The sequence below is a fragment of the Triturus cristatus genome, chromosome 6 (assembly GCF_964204655.1).
Source record: "Triturus cristatus chromosome 6, aTriCri1.1, whole genome shotgun sequence".
NCBI lineage: Eukaryota > Metazoa > Chordata > Amphibia > Caudata > Salamandridae > Triturus > Triturus cristatus.
In genome coordinates, this window is record NC_140589.1 from 530,118,875 (window position 1) to 530,135,221 (window position 16,347).

Genomic DNA, 16,347 nt, shown 5'->3' on the forward strand with positions numbered 1-16,347 from the left:
TGTAGCAGGCACATTAACCCTCTGCGCTGTGTGGGGGCGCAGGAGTGCCCATGTGAGGGCACGGTGAGAGATCTGAGAGTACGGTAAGAGAAGTGACTGCAGGGTGAGTGAGGTGCCCATATGAATTTGGGTGCAGATGCAAGTGCAGAGTGGGACGAATTAATGTATGGTTAGTGATGGGCTTATTAGAGTGAGGTTGCAGATTGAGCAATGAGAGGGACAGGTGAGTGAAGTATCACATAAGTGCAGGGTGAGTAGTGTACTTGTGTCACTGCAGGGTGAAGTACAGGGTGACCAGCGCAAGTGCATTGTGAGTGCAGGTGGAGGAAATAAATAAATAATGTGCTGATCTTGTAACAAACTTCCAGTTTTGTGATTAGGGTTGCCAGCTCATTAGATCGATGTCCCTAGTTGTGCAAAAATAAACAGTCACCTAAAGAAGTATTTTCAGCACTTATCTGTGCATTCTTTCAACAGCAAATATAAATAGAAAGCGTTTTAATTGTGTTCTAGGGCTGCCTGAATGATCCATGACTGATAATTAAAAGGGAACAAAGACAGAAAAGTCACATTACAAATGAATACATACTATTTTGTTTATACCCCTATCATGGTCAAGATGAGGCCTTTGCAGACTCTTTAAACAACAAATTGTTGGTATTTTTGTTTTGGCAACCCTACTTTATATTCATTTTCATGAAAAGCATTCTTACACTACAGCAGTAAATGTAAAATACAAATGTAAGGAAGAGGCAGAGTAGGGGCCCAGGTACTAGAACCAGGAAAAGAAAAAAAAAAAAAAAAAAAAAAAAAAAAAAAAACTACTTTGCCTCGGTAACCAGTTTCCAAAAGGTATGTAAATGGTCTTTAAAGACCTGTGAAAAACTGAGGCGTGCCGGAGAGAAGGTTTCAGACACTGCCCAGCCGAGCTCACAGCAGAGCTGTAGCAGCCCAGAGACACACTGAGGGGGGTGGGGGGGCTGAAACCCTTTTAGCCATATGGGCTTTGCACGCCTGATGGTGTCCTGCTGCTCCAAGAGACAGCACAGCTCGAAGGGCGGGGGGCACTGATAGAGAAGCGCAGACAACATCACACACGTAGGACATCACCTTTGAATGTGCAATGCATTGTGGGAATGGCATGTAAACCATATTTAGGGCACATTTTACAACAAGAGTCTATGGGTGTTGCTTTCCCTCTGTCCTATACTGAAGGAAGATGTGCAGTAACTGAAAGCAAGACATAAACCAACTGTGTCACTTTTACTCTCCTCCCCTTTTCTCCCAGTATTCCTTAGGTGCAGGCTTTGGATGCTGGTAATTACACCTGCGTTGCCTCGAGCCAGGCGGGCGTAGCCTAGAGGACATACATCCTTCTGGTCCAGAGTAGTTGCCGGTCGCACTTTATTGGATGACATACTTAAGTATGAAAGTCGTATGAGTAGAATAAATAGAAAGGTTATAGAAACCTCAGCCAGAAGCAGCGGAAAAGATGGGGTTCTGAGTGACTGTCCAATTATACCTGTAGAGCAGGCAACAGATTTTACATTCTGATAAATTTTGAAATCCCTGGGTTTCGGGTGGCGCAGGTGTAGCACAGTGGACGCCACGGCTGATGTTATCTACCTATTTAAGTATTGTATTTCAGTGATGGTACCTTGTGACATTTTGGCACTTTGAAGCACTTCAAGACAATGCCAGAAACAAAAATGTGCAAACTGAGATGGAACTAGGTAAATGTAGACCTTCATAGCAGGCAAACCGTGCATGGCGTGTTGAAGGTGGAAGCAGAGGACATGCATTGCAGTATAATCAGTGGACCTCCAGGGTGTGGTTTATTTAAAGTGCCCTGCTGGAATTTAAGTAGGTAAATTCTGAGGTCCAAGCTCTCAGCGCAGAATTCGTAATGCTAAATTTTTGGCACAAACAGTTTTCTGCAGATTTTGACGTTACCACAGCCCTCGAATGAGGCTATAAACAGGGGCATTGATACCACAGGAGATGCCTGTATACTTTTAAGACTTTGACTCCTTTCTGGGAAGAGCTAACTGTCCCAGGACAAGGTTAATTCCTAGAGCTGAAATGTTTGTTGCTTTCGGTTTCATAGCAGACGAGACTCCTTGAATCCCACTGCAGGTGAAGCATTTCAACTCTAGAAATTAACCCTGTGCAGGGACCATTAGCTCTTGATATTACAAAAACCACATTGTGCCCCATCGATTTCACCTCCCTCCCCCCTACAGCCCTTTGTTACCGCCGAACCCCGCTGATTGGTTCCTGCTCCATAGTTCTCCAATCGACTTAAGAGCTGGGACAGTGGAAAACAAAGGAAAGAGTTTAGGGTGGAGTGCGCGGCCCCCCCTGAGATGGTATCGCACCCCCCCCCCCCTTCCTCCCCCAGGGAGGCGCACCCCACAGATTGAAGAACTCTGTGGTAAGGGGTAGCAAACCCTAAATTAACCTATGCTCACCCTCTGGCGCTTGGCACAGAGCAGCCCGGTTTAACTTAGAGGCTGTGTGTAAATCATTTGTGCAACACTTTAATATGCAAAAACAACGAAAACGGCACATAAAAAGAATCCACACCAAGTTAAAACAAAATAGATCGGACTTTAATGAAACAAGACCAAAACAACAAAAATCCAATTAGTAGAACTGGAGATATTCAATTTTAAAGTTTATGGTGAAAAACAGCGCCACAAAGCGCTTTTGGTTAGATCTGCTTGCACCGGACTGGGACTTCAGCTAGAGTTTCATGGGTAACTATACCACAGATACCCCAATTAATGTATTTAGTGTTTATTTCTTGTTGTAATTATGCTGATTGGAAAATATTAATTTTCCTGTTATTCGACAGCAGACATCCATTTTTTAAATAATAAGTCCCCTAGACTCTTATTGCCCCTTGACAGCTACAACGAAAAACAATTGGAGTAATAAATACAAAGTTCATGAAATAAACATTAAACATAAGAAATACAAACTGAAGGAACTGCAAAGGAAATATTAAATGTAGGAGACATTATTCTAAATTATTTTTCAGCCTCATACTTTCTCTAAACTGCTAAGAAAACAAGACAGGAAATGTTATCGACCCAAAGTGAAGTGCATGTCGAGGTCACCTGAATGATTTATTTTTTTATTTTTAACTAACGCTTTCAAGGTCCAACCCAACAGGTACTTCAGGGTGTTTTTACGTTTTTAAATTTGAAGTGGCGAAGCTGTAGCAGTAATCCAATTTAAAACCGAGAAGACGTGATGGTTGACTTTTTTAAATATGAAAATTAACCTGGCATGAACATTATACTCCTTATTCAGTTACTTGCGGAGATGTTGAAACTTTACAAAAAGTGCAGCTGTTCGTCATACAAGGATCCCAGAACAAAGACGCTTAAGCAGGGTGCGGCACTGCTCTTATGAGAGCGTCACTCCCCTCATCTGGTGTGTAAATAACTGCAGCAATGCACACAGTAATGGTGAAGCTTCAGATTTGTAATGCATATTCTGCAAGAATCTCTTTGCAGCACCAACACTAAAAGCTACTCAGTAAGAACGTCAAATGAAAAGGGTGCAGGAATTGCGGACCAAGAGATGTTTCTATTCGCTCGTAAATAAAACTGCATAATTTACAACTGTTAAAAGTAAGCCTTATGCCTGGAAGGTTCCCAAGCACAAATAATTACAGAAATCTGACATACTGCATTATTTTTAATACGACAAGGGCGGGCACTTATAAATAGATAAACAAGCATTTATAATGCAATGGTGTCGGCATAGTTAGAGCTATTGGCATTGCTCATGACACTCTCAAATGTGAGACCTATTGCATTTGCACCCACACACATAAAGCCACCCACACACAGAGCCACCCACACACACACACAGAGCCACCCACACACACACACACACACACACAGAGCCACTCTGCATCAAACGTAAAATAAGATAAAGCTGGAGACAAGGTCGAGAGCAGACGCACAAGACTCCTGTCCTTGTCTCCTGCGCAGCATCACACTCCGAAACTACAGCATCCATCACAGCCCCGGCTCAAACAAACTGCCAAACACTCCCAATGAAGAGCTCCGAGGAGCACACAGCCCTGGTCAAGGACAGGTCCAGCTAGCAGAGAGGCGAACACGAGCAACGCCTCGAAGACCTAAGCGCTCTCGTGCAAACACAAGCTGCATTAAAATAGCACTGCCAGGCACGGCCCACAGCGCTTCGAAGAACGAAGCGCAAACACACGCTGCATTGAAATAACACGGCAGGGCACGGCCCAAAGCGCCTTGAAGAATGAGGCGCTCTTGCGCAAACACACGGTGCATTAAAATAACACGGCAGGGCACGGCCCACAGCGCCTCGAAGAATTAAGCGCTCTCGCGCAAACACACGCTGCATTAATATAACACGACAGTGTTTGGGTGTGAATAAAATCAATCTGTCCAGTTTGCTACCACTGTTACTTTATTTAATGTTTCATATTTTTAACCTTTTATTCCAGATGCTGCACCTTAGAATTAAAATACAACATTTCCAGCAAAAACGATTTTCTTTTTTGGATCCATTTCACAGGGGAGCAAATAAAAGAAAGTAGAGGAAAGAGTGAGAACCCCATCTTGAAGTCAAGGTTTTCAGTAAGAGAAGAACTGCTAGACAGAAAGAGAGGGAGGAATGAAAGAGTGGGGGGGGGGGCAGCTGAAGCGGCAGAGCGAGAAAATGTGCTGCAAAGTCAGATCTTCAAGGAATATACGGGTACAACGTTGTTTACTTGTTAGTTAAATGGAGAATCAGAAGAAAATTAGTAAAAAGACGGAGACGCTTTGGCAAAAAAATGTAATGCAAAAAGACATGTGGAAAATAGGAGAAATTAAAGAAATCATCCAACGAAAAATACTCAAGCTTTAAGTGAAAAATGTCATAACGCTTACTGGACTTAGGAGTACTCGTAATGTACCAATGTTCAGGCCAACAGGTGTTTTAATGTAGTGAGAGAAGACAATGCTCCGGCCTTGAGGGGACGGGCTCCCTCAGAATATTTCACCTCTACTCCCTTCTCAAAAACATTATATATAGATTAATTATCTGTAACGCAGAAATACTACATTCTGTGAAAAATACTTTTCTGATGTTGAACGGATGATAGGATGGCTGGGTTTGCACTGAAGGTTTTCATAGCACACTATGGGTCTGCAAATCCCTTCAGCCAAAGAAGAAATGCCCTGAAAGCACAATACAGATCAGTACATTTTCGGACCAATAGGTGGCGGATGTGGTTGAGCGGGCAGCGGCCGAGGAAATTCGTTTGAGGAGATGGACGTGAGGAGAGGGCGCAAGAGAACACGGAGGTCTGGGTGGGATTACTGGATCGGTTGACGCGCACTGAGGGGGAACATTCCGCCTCCACACCAGAGGCCGAAAGGTCTACGGACACGTCGGAGGCATGAGCTGGTGCGGAGAAGGATGGGATTATTATGTCCTTGTACTGGGTATGTTGGACTGCTCATCTTTGTGATGTTTAATTCCTACTACTCTGAAACATGACCCTTTACTGTGAGGTGATGGATTGTAGCCAGAGTTTGGTACCTGTTGATACCGTTTCCTTGTTTGTGCTGAAACCATTAAAAAAATTCAAAATATATACATGTATCAGTAAATTTTCACTGGTGAATGTGATACTGCTCGAGAACATGGACCCAGCAAAGCCCAGTTTCAGCGAACTCACGCAGAGTCCAGATTACTGATGTCTCGGATCCTTTCCGTGAGGGGTGAGGAGGAGGGGAAAGAGTGGGGGGGGGGGGGGGGGAGGGGGGCTGCTGAAGCGGACACTGTATTTTTCTTCTAGTAAGAAGGAAAAGACAGAGTCCTGTTACTTCTCTGCCGCCCGTGAACCATGTGAAATGCAAGCAGGAACAACATTGTTACCTTAACGCTTTTACTCACCGGACTTGAAACGCCGATCCAGCAGCAAGAAAGAGGCAACCCCACATCCCGCTCCGACCGCGCACAAAATGGACGAATCTTCCGACGCTAAAAAAAAAAAAAAACGCCCACCACGTGTAAAAGGGGCGGAGCTTAAAAAAGTGAAAAAACACACCCCCGGATCGGAAAAAGACGGGGCTTGTTTGGAGAGACAAAGCTCTTCTCCAATGGCTGACCAGCATTTAAGAGGCCAGCCAATGGAGAAGAGGGAAGAAGAGGGGCGGGTTCAAGCCCCACTTCTGAAATCATTAAATCTCGTGAGCGAGACTGCGCAAGCGCAGCCTTCGCTAGCCGAAACCTAAAAATATGGAGTCCGTTAACGGAACAAGCACATTTCAAACATGAAGAAGAAACTTAAGTCTGTATCCTTCCCCATAGTAAACAGGGCTTTCCAATCTTAAGTCCAGGTTCTACAAGCCCTCCAACTTTCCCAAAATCCTCAGACTGCCAGCTTCATCTGAAAGCACAAATCAGGAAACACGGAGCCTTGGAAACTCCAATACGGCGCCCTGTGTCCATATTCTGTTAAAATTGCTCTGGTTGTCTATATTCAATTACATAATGGCAACAAATGGGTACCCTGAGAACTCGAACAACATACTCTGTTGACAATTCCCCATGGCCCACACATGGTGAACTCTGCACCGGGAAATATGCGCCTAACAGTTCTATTTATCGGCACCTGATCACACGCTGTAAGCCTTAATCCCATTGTCTTATTTGTGTACCTGAAAATTGCTGAATAAAATGTTTAAAAAAAATAAAAATAATGGCAACAAATGGGTTTGTATTAAAAAACAAAATCTGCATAGATTGTGGTTACGTGTGTTGAAGTAAACAAATGAGGGGCATCTATATTACCCATATAAATCAGCATCCTCCAGCTTTCACTGCATGCCAACCTAAAAGCAGTGCAAGAAATATTTAGGCTATCCGACACATTAATATAAGGCCACTTTAACAGATGGTGTCCCAGTGACAGCCCTTGTAGGTGCAACCCACAGCATCACAATCCTTTATATTTATTTCCAAATAAAATAAGTATTGCATTGTATGTGAGCAATCATCGTATTAACAGTTTTATGATGTTTACATAGTAACAGCATAAGCCACTAATGGTTTGAAACTTTCAGGGTAGACTAACTGCTGAAATGAGCTCTCAACTTTCAATAACAAGCATTTGCAATGAAATAGGTCTTGCATTTACGAGAGTTTCGTAACTGCGACACCTATTGCATTACAAGTCTAGTATCTAAACAAAGGGGCGTGGCCACCATTAAAGTGAAAGCTCGGTATGGGGCGCATTTACCAAAAATAAATCAATAAATAAATAAAAACGCATCTGTTTATCAAGTTGACAAACAAATGCTTTTATATATAAAAGCGTGCCGTGCTTTCACTTTAATGGCGGCCACGCCCCTTTCGAAAGACTCGGCTCGTTTAAGGAAAGGGGCGCGGCAGACATTAAAGTGTAAGTGTGACATGGAGGAATTTTCAAAAAATGAATTAAATAAAGAGTTTTAAAAAAAAAAAACATGTGGCATATTTGGCGCAGCAAGTAAAGCAAAGGCACGGCTGCCAATATCAGCGTGGCGTGCTGTGCTATGTAAGAAAAATAATAAAACTGTTGCGAAAGAGCGTTTCCTGCCTGCAACAGCAGGCATGCGAAAACCATTAAACAAAATAGTGCTCAGAGGTTATAATTAAAGCCTACTGAGCAACAACACGTAAAAAGGGGTGTCCTTGTGGGAGGGACTAACAAGCCGATTTACGAATCAGAAGCCAGCATTTAAGGAGGACAATGACACAAGCCAATTACAAATATGGGCGTTGAGTGGGTGGGGCTTCAAGTGCATACTCCAATACAGCATGCCTCACAGAGCAGCGCATTCGCTGCCCAGGCTCAACCTAAAAACCATGACGTGTCTGCAGGATGACTGCTAGTAGACAATACGATAGGGACTTTAAACAAAGACTAATGGTGTAAGATTGTGATGCATAAAACTGTACCACAACACGCCAGGATCTACAAAGTAACCAACACCTGAAAACCCTTTTTTTAGGTGCAAGCACCCCTCCTAGAGCAAAGTTTTACTTTCATCTACTTCCTCTATAATTTCGATTTAATATGTGAGTGAGGACAGGAATACTACTGTATTTATAATTTGTAAAATCTCACTAAAATATGAATGTAATTATCAGCAATGCAGTTCATTCAACGCCATAAATGTGAGCATATTCTTATAAAGCTCAATATAAAAAGGAGTTGGCTGGGGCAATCAGCACCCAAGACGATCCAGAGACTGGGCCCCAATCCCTTGCGGATTGACGCCTCCTCCAAAGGCAATTTGCTGCCAGAGAGTTGGAAGAGAGGTCAGCAATACAATTGGGTCCAATGGACTAAGGACTAGTTTTCTCCATCAGCAACAATAACCAGGCCTTGCAGTTCCCTGCTCCAAGCAGTGATGCACCTGACGAAGTGTCAAACTCTTGAGATGCAGGCTCCCAGGATGAGTCACAGAGGCCAAGCTACACCAATACTATTAGAGGAACCAGGAGCAGAAGCTGAAAGGGATTCAAACCCAGGGAACTTTGGTTACACCAGGTCTTCGACAATGGAATACAGCCCCTGGTGGGATTTGGGGTAATTAGTTGTTGCCAAAGGCATCAGGGGGCCAGCTAGCGAAAACAAGTCAGGATTTTCAGAGGACTTCAGCTATTGAGCCTGTAAACCCCAAGGAATCAGCTGGTGGCTCTCCTGATGTAGCGATACTATGTGTGGCTACAACCACGGGCCTGTGTAGCACTACTATGGCATGCATGAGAAGAGGTGACAGTGTAACCACATCAGACCATTCCACACGGACACCACACTTACCTGAGAGTATGACCGACAGACAAATTACACAAGAAAGATTTCTTTAATCTGAAAGGAGGTTTGGGCAAGGGCAGAAATGTTTCATGACTGGTGACTGATGCGCAAACAGATTACAACACGCAAAATAACACTATTAAAAAAGCTATCTGCAATGCGCTCTAAAATGGTAAAGGAAGCGTACATTATAGAGAGAGCAACTTAGTGAGGGCAGTGGAGCCTAAAATGGAGGAATTGGCAAACAAAACCCAGAGTGATTATCAGTCCTGATAGGTTCCTTATTTTACCCCTTGACCGCATCCCTAAGATATTAACATGAACAGAGACCTTCTAGAACCGTGGAATGACCTGATGGAAAGGGACATCATGGCCTCAATTGGATATCCAGTAAAGTTGAGGGTGGATTTTGTTACAAAAAAAGTGTGCGTTTCCATGGATAGACTTGGCTTGAGACTTTTTAGACAAAATGCCATGAGATGGGGTTTGGAGATGATGCTAGAGAAAGGAGTGTTGGCAAAGATGTTGTCACTGTACTCAGAGTGAGGCAATGGAAGGGGCCTCACTCCAAGAGGGTTATGGGGTGGAAACTTCCCCCCACCGCCTCACAAACATGAAAAATTGAATCTAGAGCAGATCATTTTTCTGTACTCTATCCCCTTTCTCCACAAGGCCTTCATTGATGGTTGTGTTCAACTGTTCTTTGGGAAAGACAGTGCACTGCCCAATAGTACTTGGATATATTGTACATTAATACGGGGCTTTCTTTACAGAACTTCTGGGACTTTATGACGTTAGTCATTGTTGCTCTTTCGGCTAGGTTTGTATTGCCTTATAAAAGAGAGGAACCTAAATCTCAATATAATTAATAATATCAAAGGATGACTGTTGGCCGGATTTAAAAAAGATACTTTTTTAATAACGTAAATGACTAAAACGTGGCTTGCAAGGATAGCACTTATTACTGTGTAAGTCAACAAAGCTTTTTTTCTAAATGACAGAGTAAGGCTCCTCTATAAAGTCAAGAATATATTAGTATTAAACATATTAAGCATATTGTGCACAAAAGGTATGTTTTATCACTTTTCTAATTAACAGGAGTTTAGGCTCTTTGCTAAAACGAAGCAGACATTTGCTCAATTTAAGGCGCTGCATGTTCTTCCACAAATTTTAGTTCCCTAAACTGTTGGTGCCAATACTATCTTCTATGTTCCTAAATTACTGGTTGACATACACCAAAACTCATTTTTCCTGCCCGAGGTTCAGGAGTATTTTCTTAAACGTGTTATGCCTTGAATTTTATCTGTGATGCTATGGAAGGATTTGTTTTGTTTTTCTTATTGATCGATATGACCCGTCCCTGATACACCTGCCACTGCTCTGGCAGCAGGTTTTTCTCCTGCTTACCGTGGTTTTTTTTTTATCCGGATCCCAGATCAATTAAATCTCAGCAGTCAGTTCTGGATCATACCACAGATCTGGCTCGGAGGGTGTCCTTCCATTCAATTCAAAACGTTTACAGATAATTGCTGTACAGCCGGTTTCAATGTAAGATTATTCTTTTTACTGACAGTAGCTTGCTTTTTGTGCATAGGGAGAATCAGTATTCTTTGTGGGTTTAGAATATGTTAACATAGGGCTTCATTAGGTGACCAGTATGAACCCATCTATCTTTTACTTTAATGGCTTGCAAATGAGATTTAAGGATGGCTAATAGTGGCATTGTTGTTAGTTCACAGACTTAATGTAGGAGGTAAGAAGGAGAATGTCAACTGAGTAGATCTAAAAATCCAAGTCTCAGTTCAACAGACCACCATGTGTCGGTTTTTAAATATAAACTAAGAAATAAAGAGAAATCTAAGTGATTCACATTATTGCACACTTTTCTACAAGATCTCATGTCCATTAGAAAGAAGCAGAAAATGCCAATAGATTTGTTAGTAACACTCGCTTGCTTCCTTTATTGAAGCAAGCGAGTGTTATCTCGAACGCCACGCACTGTGGAAAGATTCATCATCACAAACAGCAAGGCTCTGCTCAGGTACACAAACTTCTGTAGTTGTTACCTATAAATCTGCTAATTTAATTTAACGCATTCTTAAAAAACAAAAAGCGGCAAATCTTCACGTAAAAATACTCTGCCTGGGGGGTGAACTTCGCTCCGTTCGCATAGTTTTCTGCACACCGCGAAGCGCAGAAAACTCAACTTCGCGATTTTCAGCGGAGTTTTTCCCCCCGCTCGCGATCACAAACGGCAAGTTCACAAGTTGCCGCTCGGGGAGAATTTCGCTGGGCCGACGTTACGAGTTCCCAGACAAATATCACAGGAGAGGATGTGGCACAGCGGCCAGAGCTGCCGACTCAGGAGCTGGGGATCCGGGTTAGAGTCCCAGCAGTGCAACATCCTGTGATTCTGGGCAAATCACTATCTCTCTGGATGACAAATTGTGTTATATATATCTGCTAATTTAATTTAAAGTATCACGCAAGACGAAAAAGGAGAAAGAGGCAAACCTTTATGAAAAAATAGTTCTAGCAATGAGAACGTTAACAGTATTTCGGCTACAGAAAACTGATGAGAAGCAGCAGACGAGAGGAACAAGCATTGGTAAAAGCAAGAAGAGATGCTACACCCAATAGAAATGGAGGAAGATTAAGTGGCAAGCACAGGAACCAATGAAAGGGCAGGAAAGCATGGGGCATGATACGAGCCTCTTAAGATTTATAGTGCCAGCGCTGTGCAGGTGAATCATAAAAAGCAGGATTGCCAAAATTAAAGCAGCTCAAATTCTATGAAGCAGGCTTTTTCTAAAATGCTGTTTGCACCATTTTTATTGGATAATGATGTTTTCTAGAACCATGGTTTCTCCTCCAAACCAGACTGCCGAACAGAGTGGCGAGATCCAGGTCACAGGAGATATGGTAAATAAAGAGGTGGTGAAGAGACTTATTCAACATAATATGAGGAAACAGATACAGGAAGCTGTGGATGGATTAAGGGTAGAAAAAGAGAATTTGAGTGTGGAGAAGAATATGTAAGTGGTGAAGTTGGTAAGAAGAAAACCAAAAAGATAAAGGCATATTGAGGACATTGAGATGTAAAAAAAGAAAGGATGACTTGGTGGTCACCGCAGAGATGGTTGTCCGTGGCGGCACGCAAAGAAAATGTGTCCTTGTCCATGTGTGTCCACACACATGGAAAGGTTTCCCTTAGTGGCACATAAGAGGAAGAAGATTGCGAGGGAGAAATGAACAGAGGTGGTGTATTTGATGAGAAAGATTTAGATGAGTATATTCTAGAATTACATTAAAATGACAAGTTTGATGAGGATTTTGACAATTTGGAAAGGCCATGTTCAAATAATACAGTTAAAGTCCCATTTGGTGGAGACATGTTTACTCCTTTTAATATTAAAACACCCACGGAGTTGGGCCGCGCGGCCCTCTTTAAAATGATGGCCCTTCCCAGATTTTTCTATGCCCTTCAAAATTATCCGGACCTGGTGCCTAATTCTTATTTTGTGGCGGTGGAGGCGGCGCAGCGAGCCCTCCTCTGGTCGGGTACGCCTAGAATAGCGTTGCGAAAACTCACGCTGGGATGGTACGACGGGGGGATAGCCCTCCCAGATATCCGCAAGTACTACTGGGCGGCTCACCTGTCGGCGATCAATCAGGGGACGTACAGTGACGGTAATGACCCAGGCTATGGGGTGGACAGATGGTTGCTGCCGGGTGGGAATTGGGACGTCGCGCTTTACTCCAAACCCGGCAAATATCAGCTCACAGGGCCGACGAAGCACTCCGTGCAAATATGGCACGCTGCCCATCGACAGCTGGGCTGGTCCAACATTTTGACCTTGGCCACCCCCCTGTGGGCCTCTGAGAGACTGGGTAGCCTGGGCAACACAAAGGGGTCCCGCAGCTGGGACCTTATCGGGATCTCCCAAGTGAAAGACTTGTGGGGGCCCGAGGGGATCAGGTCTTTTGCCTACTTGCAAGACACGTACGACCTGGCGCACACGGAATATTTCCGATACCTGCAGATTAGGCACTCCCTCCAAGCTAACATTTCGCCGGGGACTAGACCACCGCAGGCCTCCCCACTCGAAGATCGGCTGCTCGATGGACACATGCCGGAGCATGCCATCTCGCTCACGTACAAAAAGCTGATAAATAACCCCCCTGATACACTCGAGTCCCTAAAGGAGAAGTGGGTGGCGGATGGACTGGAGATCGACGATGAGGAGTGGGTGATTGCTTTGGCGTCCCCGAGGGAAGTGGCAATATCGGCCAGACTTCGCCTTGTGCAGCTTAAAATATTACATAAAGTATACCTCTCCTGTACAAGACTTCAGGCGATGGGGAGAGGGGGGGGGGGCTCTGCCAGCGGGGTTGTGGTGTGGCTGGCTCCTTTTTCCATATCTTGTGGGAATACCCAGGGGTACAGAGATACTGGAGGCGAGTGGTGTCCTGCATGCGAGAGGTGTGGGAGGTCGACCTTCGTACAGAGGCCAAGAGGTGCGTACTGAACATATGGGAACCAACGGACCTACACACACGGGGGAGACTTTGGGTTACTCTTGGGCAAATGGTGGCGAAACGAAACATAGCCAGTCTATGGAGTGCGCCGACGCCGCCGAAATTGGTGGACTGGCAAAGGGACATGGACTGGTGCATGTTGCAGGAGAAGACGGTATACACGGCACGGGGGTGCCCCAGAAAGTGTGGGGGGGGGGGGGGGATGTGTGGTCGCGCTGGAACGACTCCAGAGGTGGCATATGTGAGCCTCCGCAGGCCCGCCTGTCCGGCCTGGAGACTTTGGACTGAATCTAGCCTGCCTTCAGAACTGCTGTGAATACAGGTTGACCTGCACTGTCGCGATATGTAGCTGCTGATATATGTAACTCCACTGTTTTTGAGCTATGCCTTGTGACCTTTTTTCTTGCAAACAATAAAAAGAGTTTACAAAAAAAAAAAAAAAACACCCACGGAGTGGTGAATGGTGGCCTATTGATTATGTTAGAAAGTTTATTAAATCATGGATTCACAAACCCTTGGATAGGGAAAGGCAACGAGTATTGAGGGCGGAATGTGCAAGGCCAGTGATAGACGAAAAGGTATGCAGTACACCAAATTAAGATCCAGACCTCATTAGCTTGTTTCGCCTTGAATGTAGTTCCTCAATAAGAGCGTTAACACATTCAAACAACTTGTAGTACACAAATAATGTATATAGCAGATAATGAGGGTGTAACAAAAGACCTCCTGCAACAGTTCAATGTGTACCTATTTTATGTTCGTAAAACGCACTTGGGATATGCCAACATAACTGTTCAGCCTACAAGGACGACCCCCTCCCAACAGCCCCGGACAAAAAACACCTGCTCCCAATGCAATCATTTTCTTCACAAGGTAATGTGAAGCGATAGAAAAAGCATCTTAAAATCATGGAACGTGGTGGACTTTTGGCTGAGTAAGGACTCCACATTTTCTAAATACGAGTCTTTCTTTCACACGTAAAGAGATTATATACGTGTTAAATATAAAAGATAAACCTCGTTTTCTCGCAAAAAAATTAGCAAGGCATTACACCTCAAAATTCAATCTAGCTTTCCAACTTTAAAAAAAATGTTTATGTAATGGAGAAAACTTGCGTTTTCATTGACGTGTTTAAGTAAAACAGATTGAAGTACTTAAATACACTGGGGGGGGGAGAATATATATATAAATATATTAAAACAAGTTTTTAGCATGTATCACACGGGTGCGTCCTCAAGCTTCGGTACGAATGCAAATAATGGATTGTTTTTATGTACCACACGACAATTCCATGAACACCAGCGCTATGATATACTTGGGTCCGCCGAGTCCTGATGCCTAATAACGGCAATTAGAAAAATCGCAGAAAAAAAATTACGTGAAAACTAAACAGCACAAGAACCAAAAAACGACCTTCATATCGCCTTCTAGAAAGGAAGAATATATATATATATATATATATATTTTTTTTTTTTTTTAAATATAGAAATCTCACGCTGTGCAAAGTAAAAGTATCAGGAACGCGTTTTCAAAATGAAAGTATCGAGGACCAACAAAATATATTTCGTTGAGATCTGTCATTTTTGTACAACCATACGGTCATGCGGAAACTATAAAGAAGCACCAAAGTCATTACAAATAACGTCAATGGTTGAAGTTTAGAACAAATAAAACAGCTCACAAAAAATCCCCCAAATTGCGCAAAGATAAATTGACGAGAAGTGTTGTTGTGTTTCTTTACATGGTAATGTATTGTTTAGCAACAAGTGTGTATAGGATATGAAATCCGAATGCTATATATACGTACGATGCTCTAAATTGCTTCAAATCAAATTTGTATGATAAACCTTTGAAGAACTGCACGCCCCTCGGTTTGTATGGGGTAAAAGGTTATATACATTGATTCAGCACATCTCGAAGGATTAAAGGGCTTCTAGCAACAGGCATCAGTTCTGGGTCTGGCACAGGTCACCCAGTTACCTTTTTCTCAACAAGGCAATTTAGTTCACCTTTGTTTTAAGGGCTGTATGAATAATGAGCCCTACAATATTAATCAATCATCCCTCCTACGCGCTCATCCATCCCCTAGTTAGTACAACCCTCATAGTACGCACAGTATAATAGCGCACAGACTGTCATTGTGCCCATGAGGGTGGAGTGAAAAAGCATAGCATGACGGGACAGTGTTGGGGTGATGGGTGGGTACGCAGGTTAACGGAGGCATTAGTTATTTGTCGGTAGGATTAGGACTGTGTTTTCGGTACCTCGTGCTCCCGAATGTTGTTGCTGGTGACGAAAATGCCGATACCGATGGGGATGAAGATTAGGCCGATGACGAAAAAAGCAGGTAGCACAGTGCCGGCTGTCAGGATGGGCTGCCAGGCGGGCAACCGCTGCTGCTTGAAGGCCGTATTGTCTGGCTTCTTGCTCTTTGAAGTCACCCCGGACCCGGCGCCCGAGTGGTGCCCGCCGCCGTCTTCCTCCTTGGCGTTGTAATTCATGGCGGGCTGCAGATCGAGTCTACTGTCGGACTGAAACAGAGACTCTCCTACACTTCCGGGTTTCTCGTTTCCACTGGGTTCCTCCTGGTAACCACCGCAGACGTAAAGCTCATAGGAAGTGACGACACAGCAACAACACTACAAAGCAGATGCAATGATTCGTTGTGAAATGGTCACGTTTCTTGTGTGTTTTTTCCGACTTTCGTGGGCGTGCCCTGAGCTGTGCACCAAAGACTCGCAATGTGAGCAGGTGGCTTATTTTTACTGCGTTAATATGTGTATTTCCTTTTGTCGACTTACCTATCAAACTACCCGAACGCTTGACAATATTTTCAGGGATACATTTTTAGGTTTGTGTTAACAATGATTTTATCTGCAAAATTACATTTTAGTTGTAAATTGTATTTATATCGCACTTAAGTTCTATCTAGAACCATAATTTAAGAATGCGGCTAA

General features: G+C 43.6%; 1 protein-coding gene across 1 annotated transcript in view; it reads right to left on the reverse strand.

The window, feature by feature from the left end:
* Positions 1-16,006, reverse strand: part of CDC50A (cell division cycle 50 P4-ATPase accessory subunit A) — a 210,823-nt gene extending 194,817 nt beyond the window's left edge. The window contains exon 1 of the mRNA XM_085610961.1: positions 15,655-16,006. Coding sequence (XP_085467087.1) covers positions 15,655-15,891 — 237 coding nt within the window. The 5' untranslated portion in view covers positions 15,892-16,006. The remainder of the gene's footprint in view (positions 1-15,654) is intronic.
* Positions 16,007-16,347: the final 341 nt, after the last annotated feature.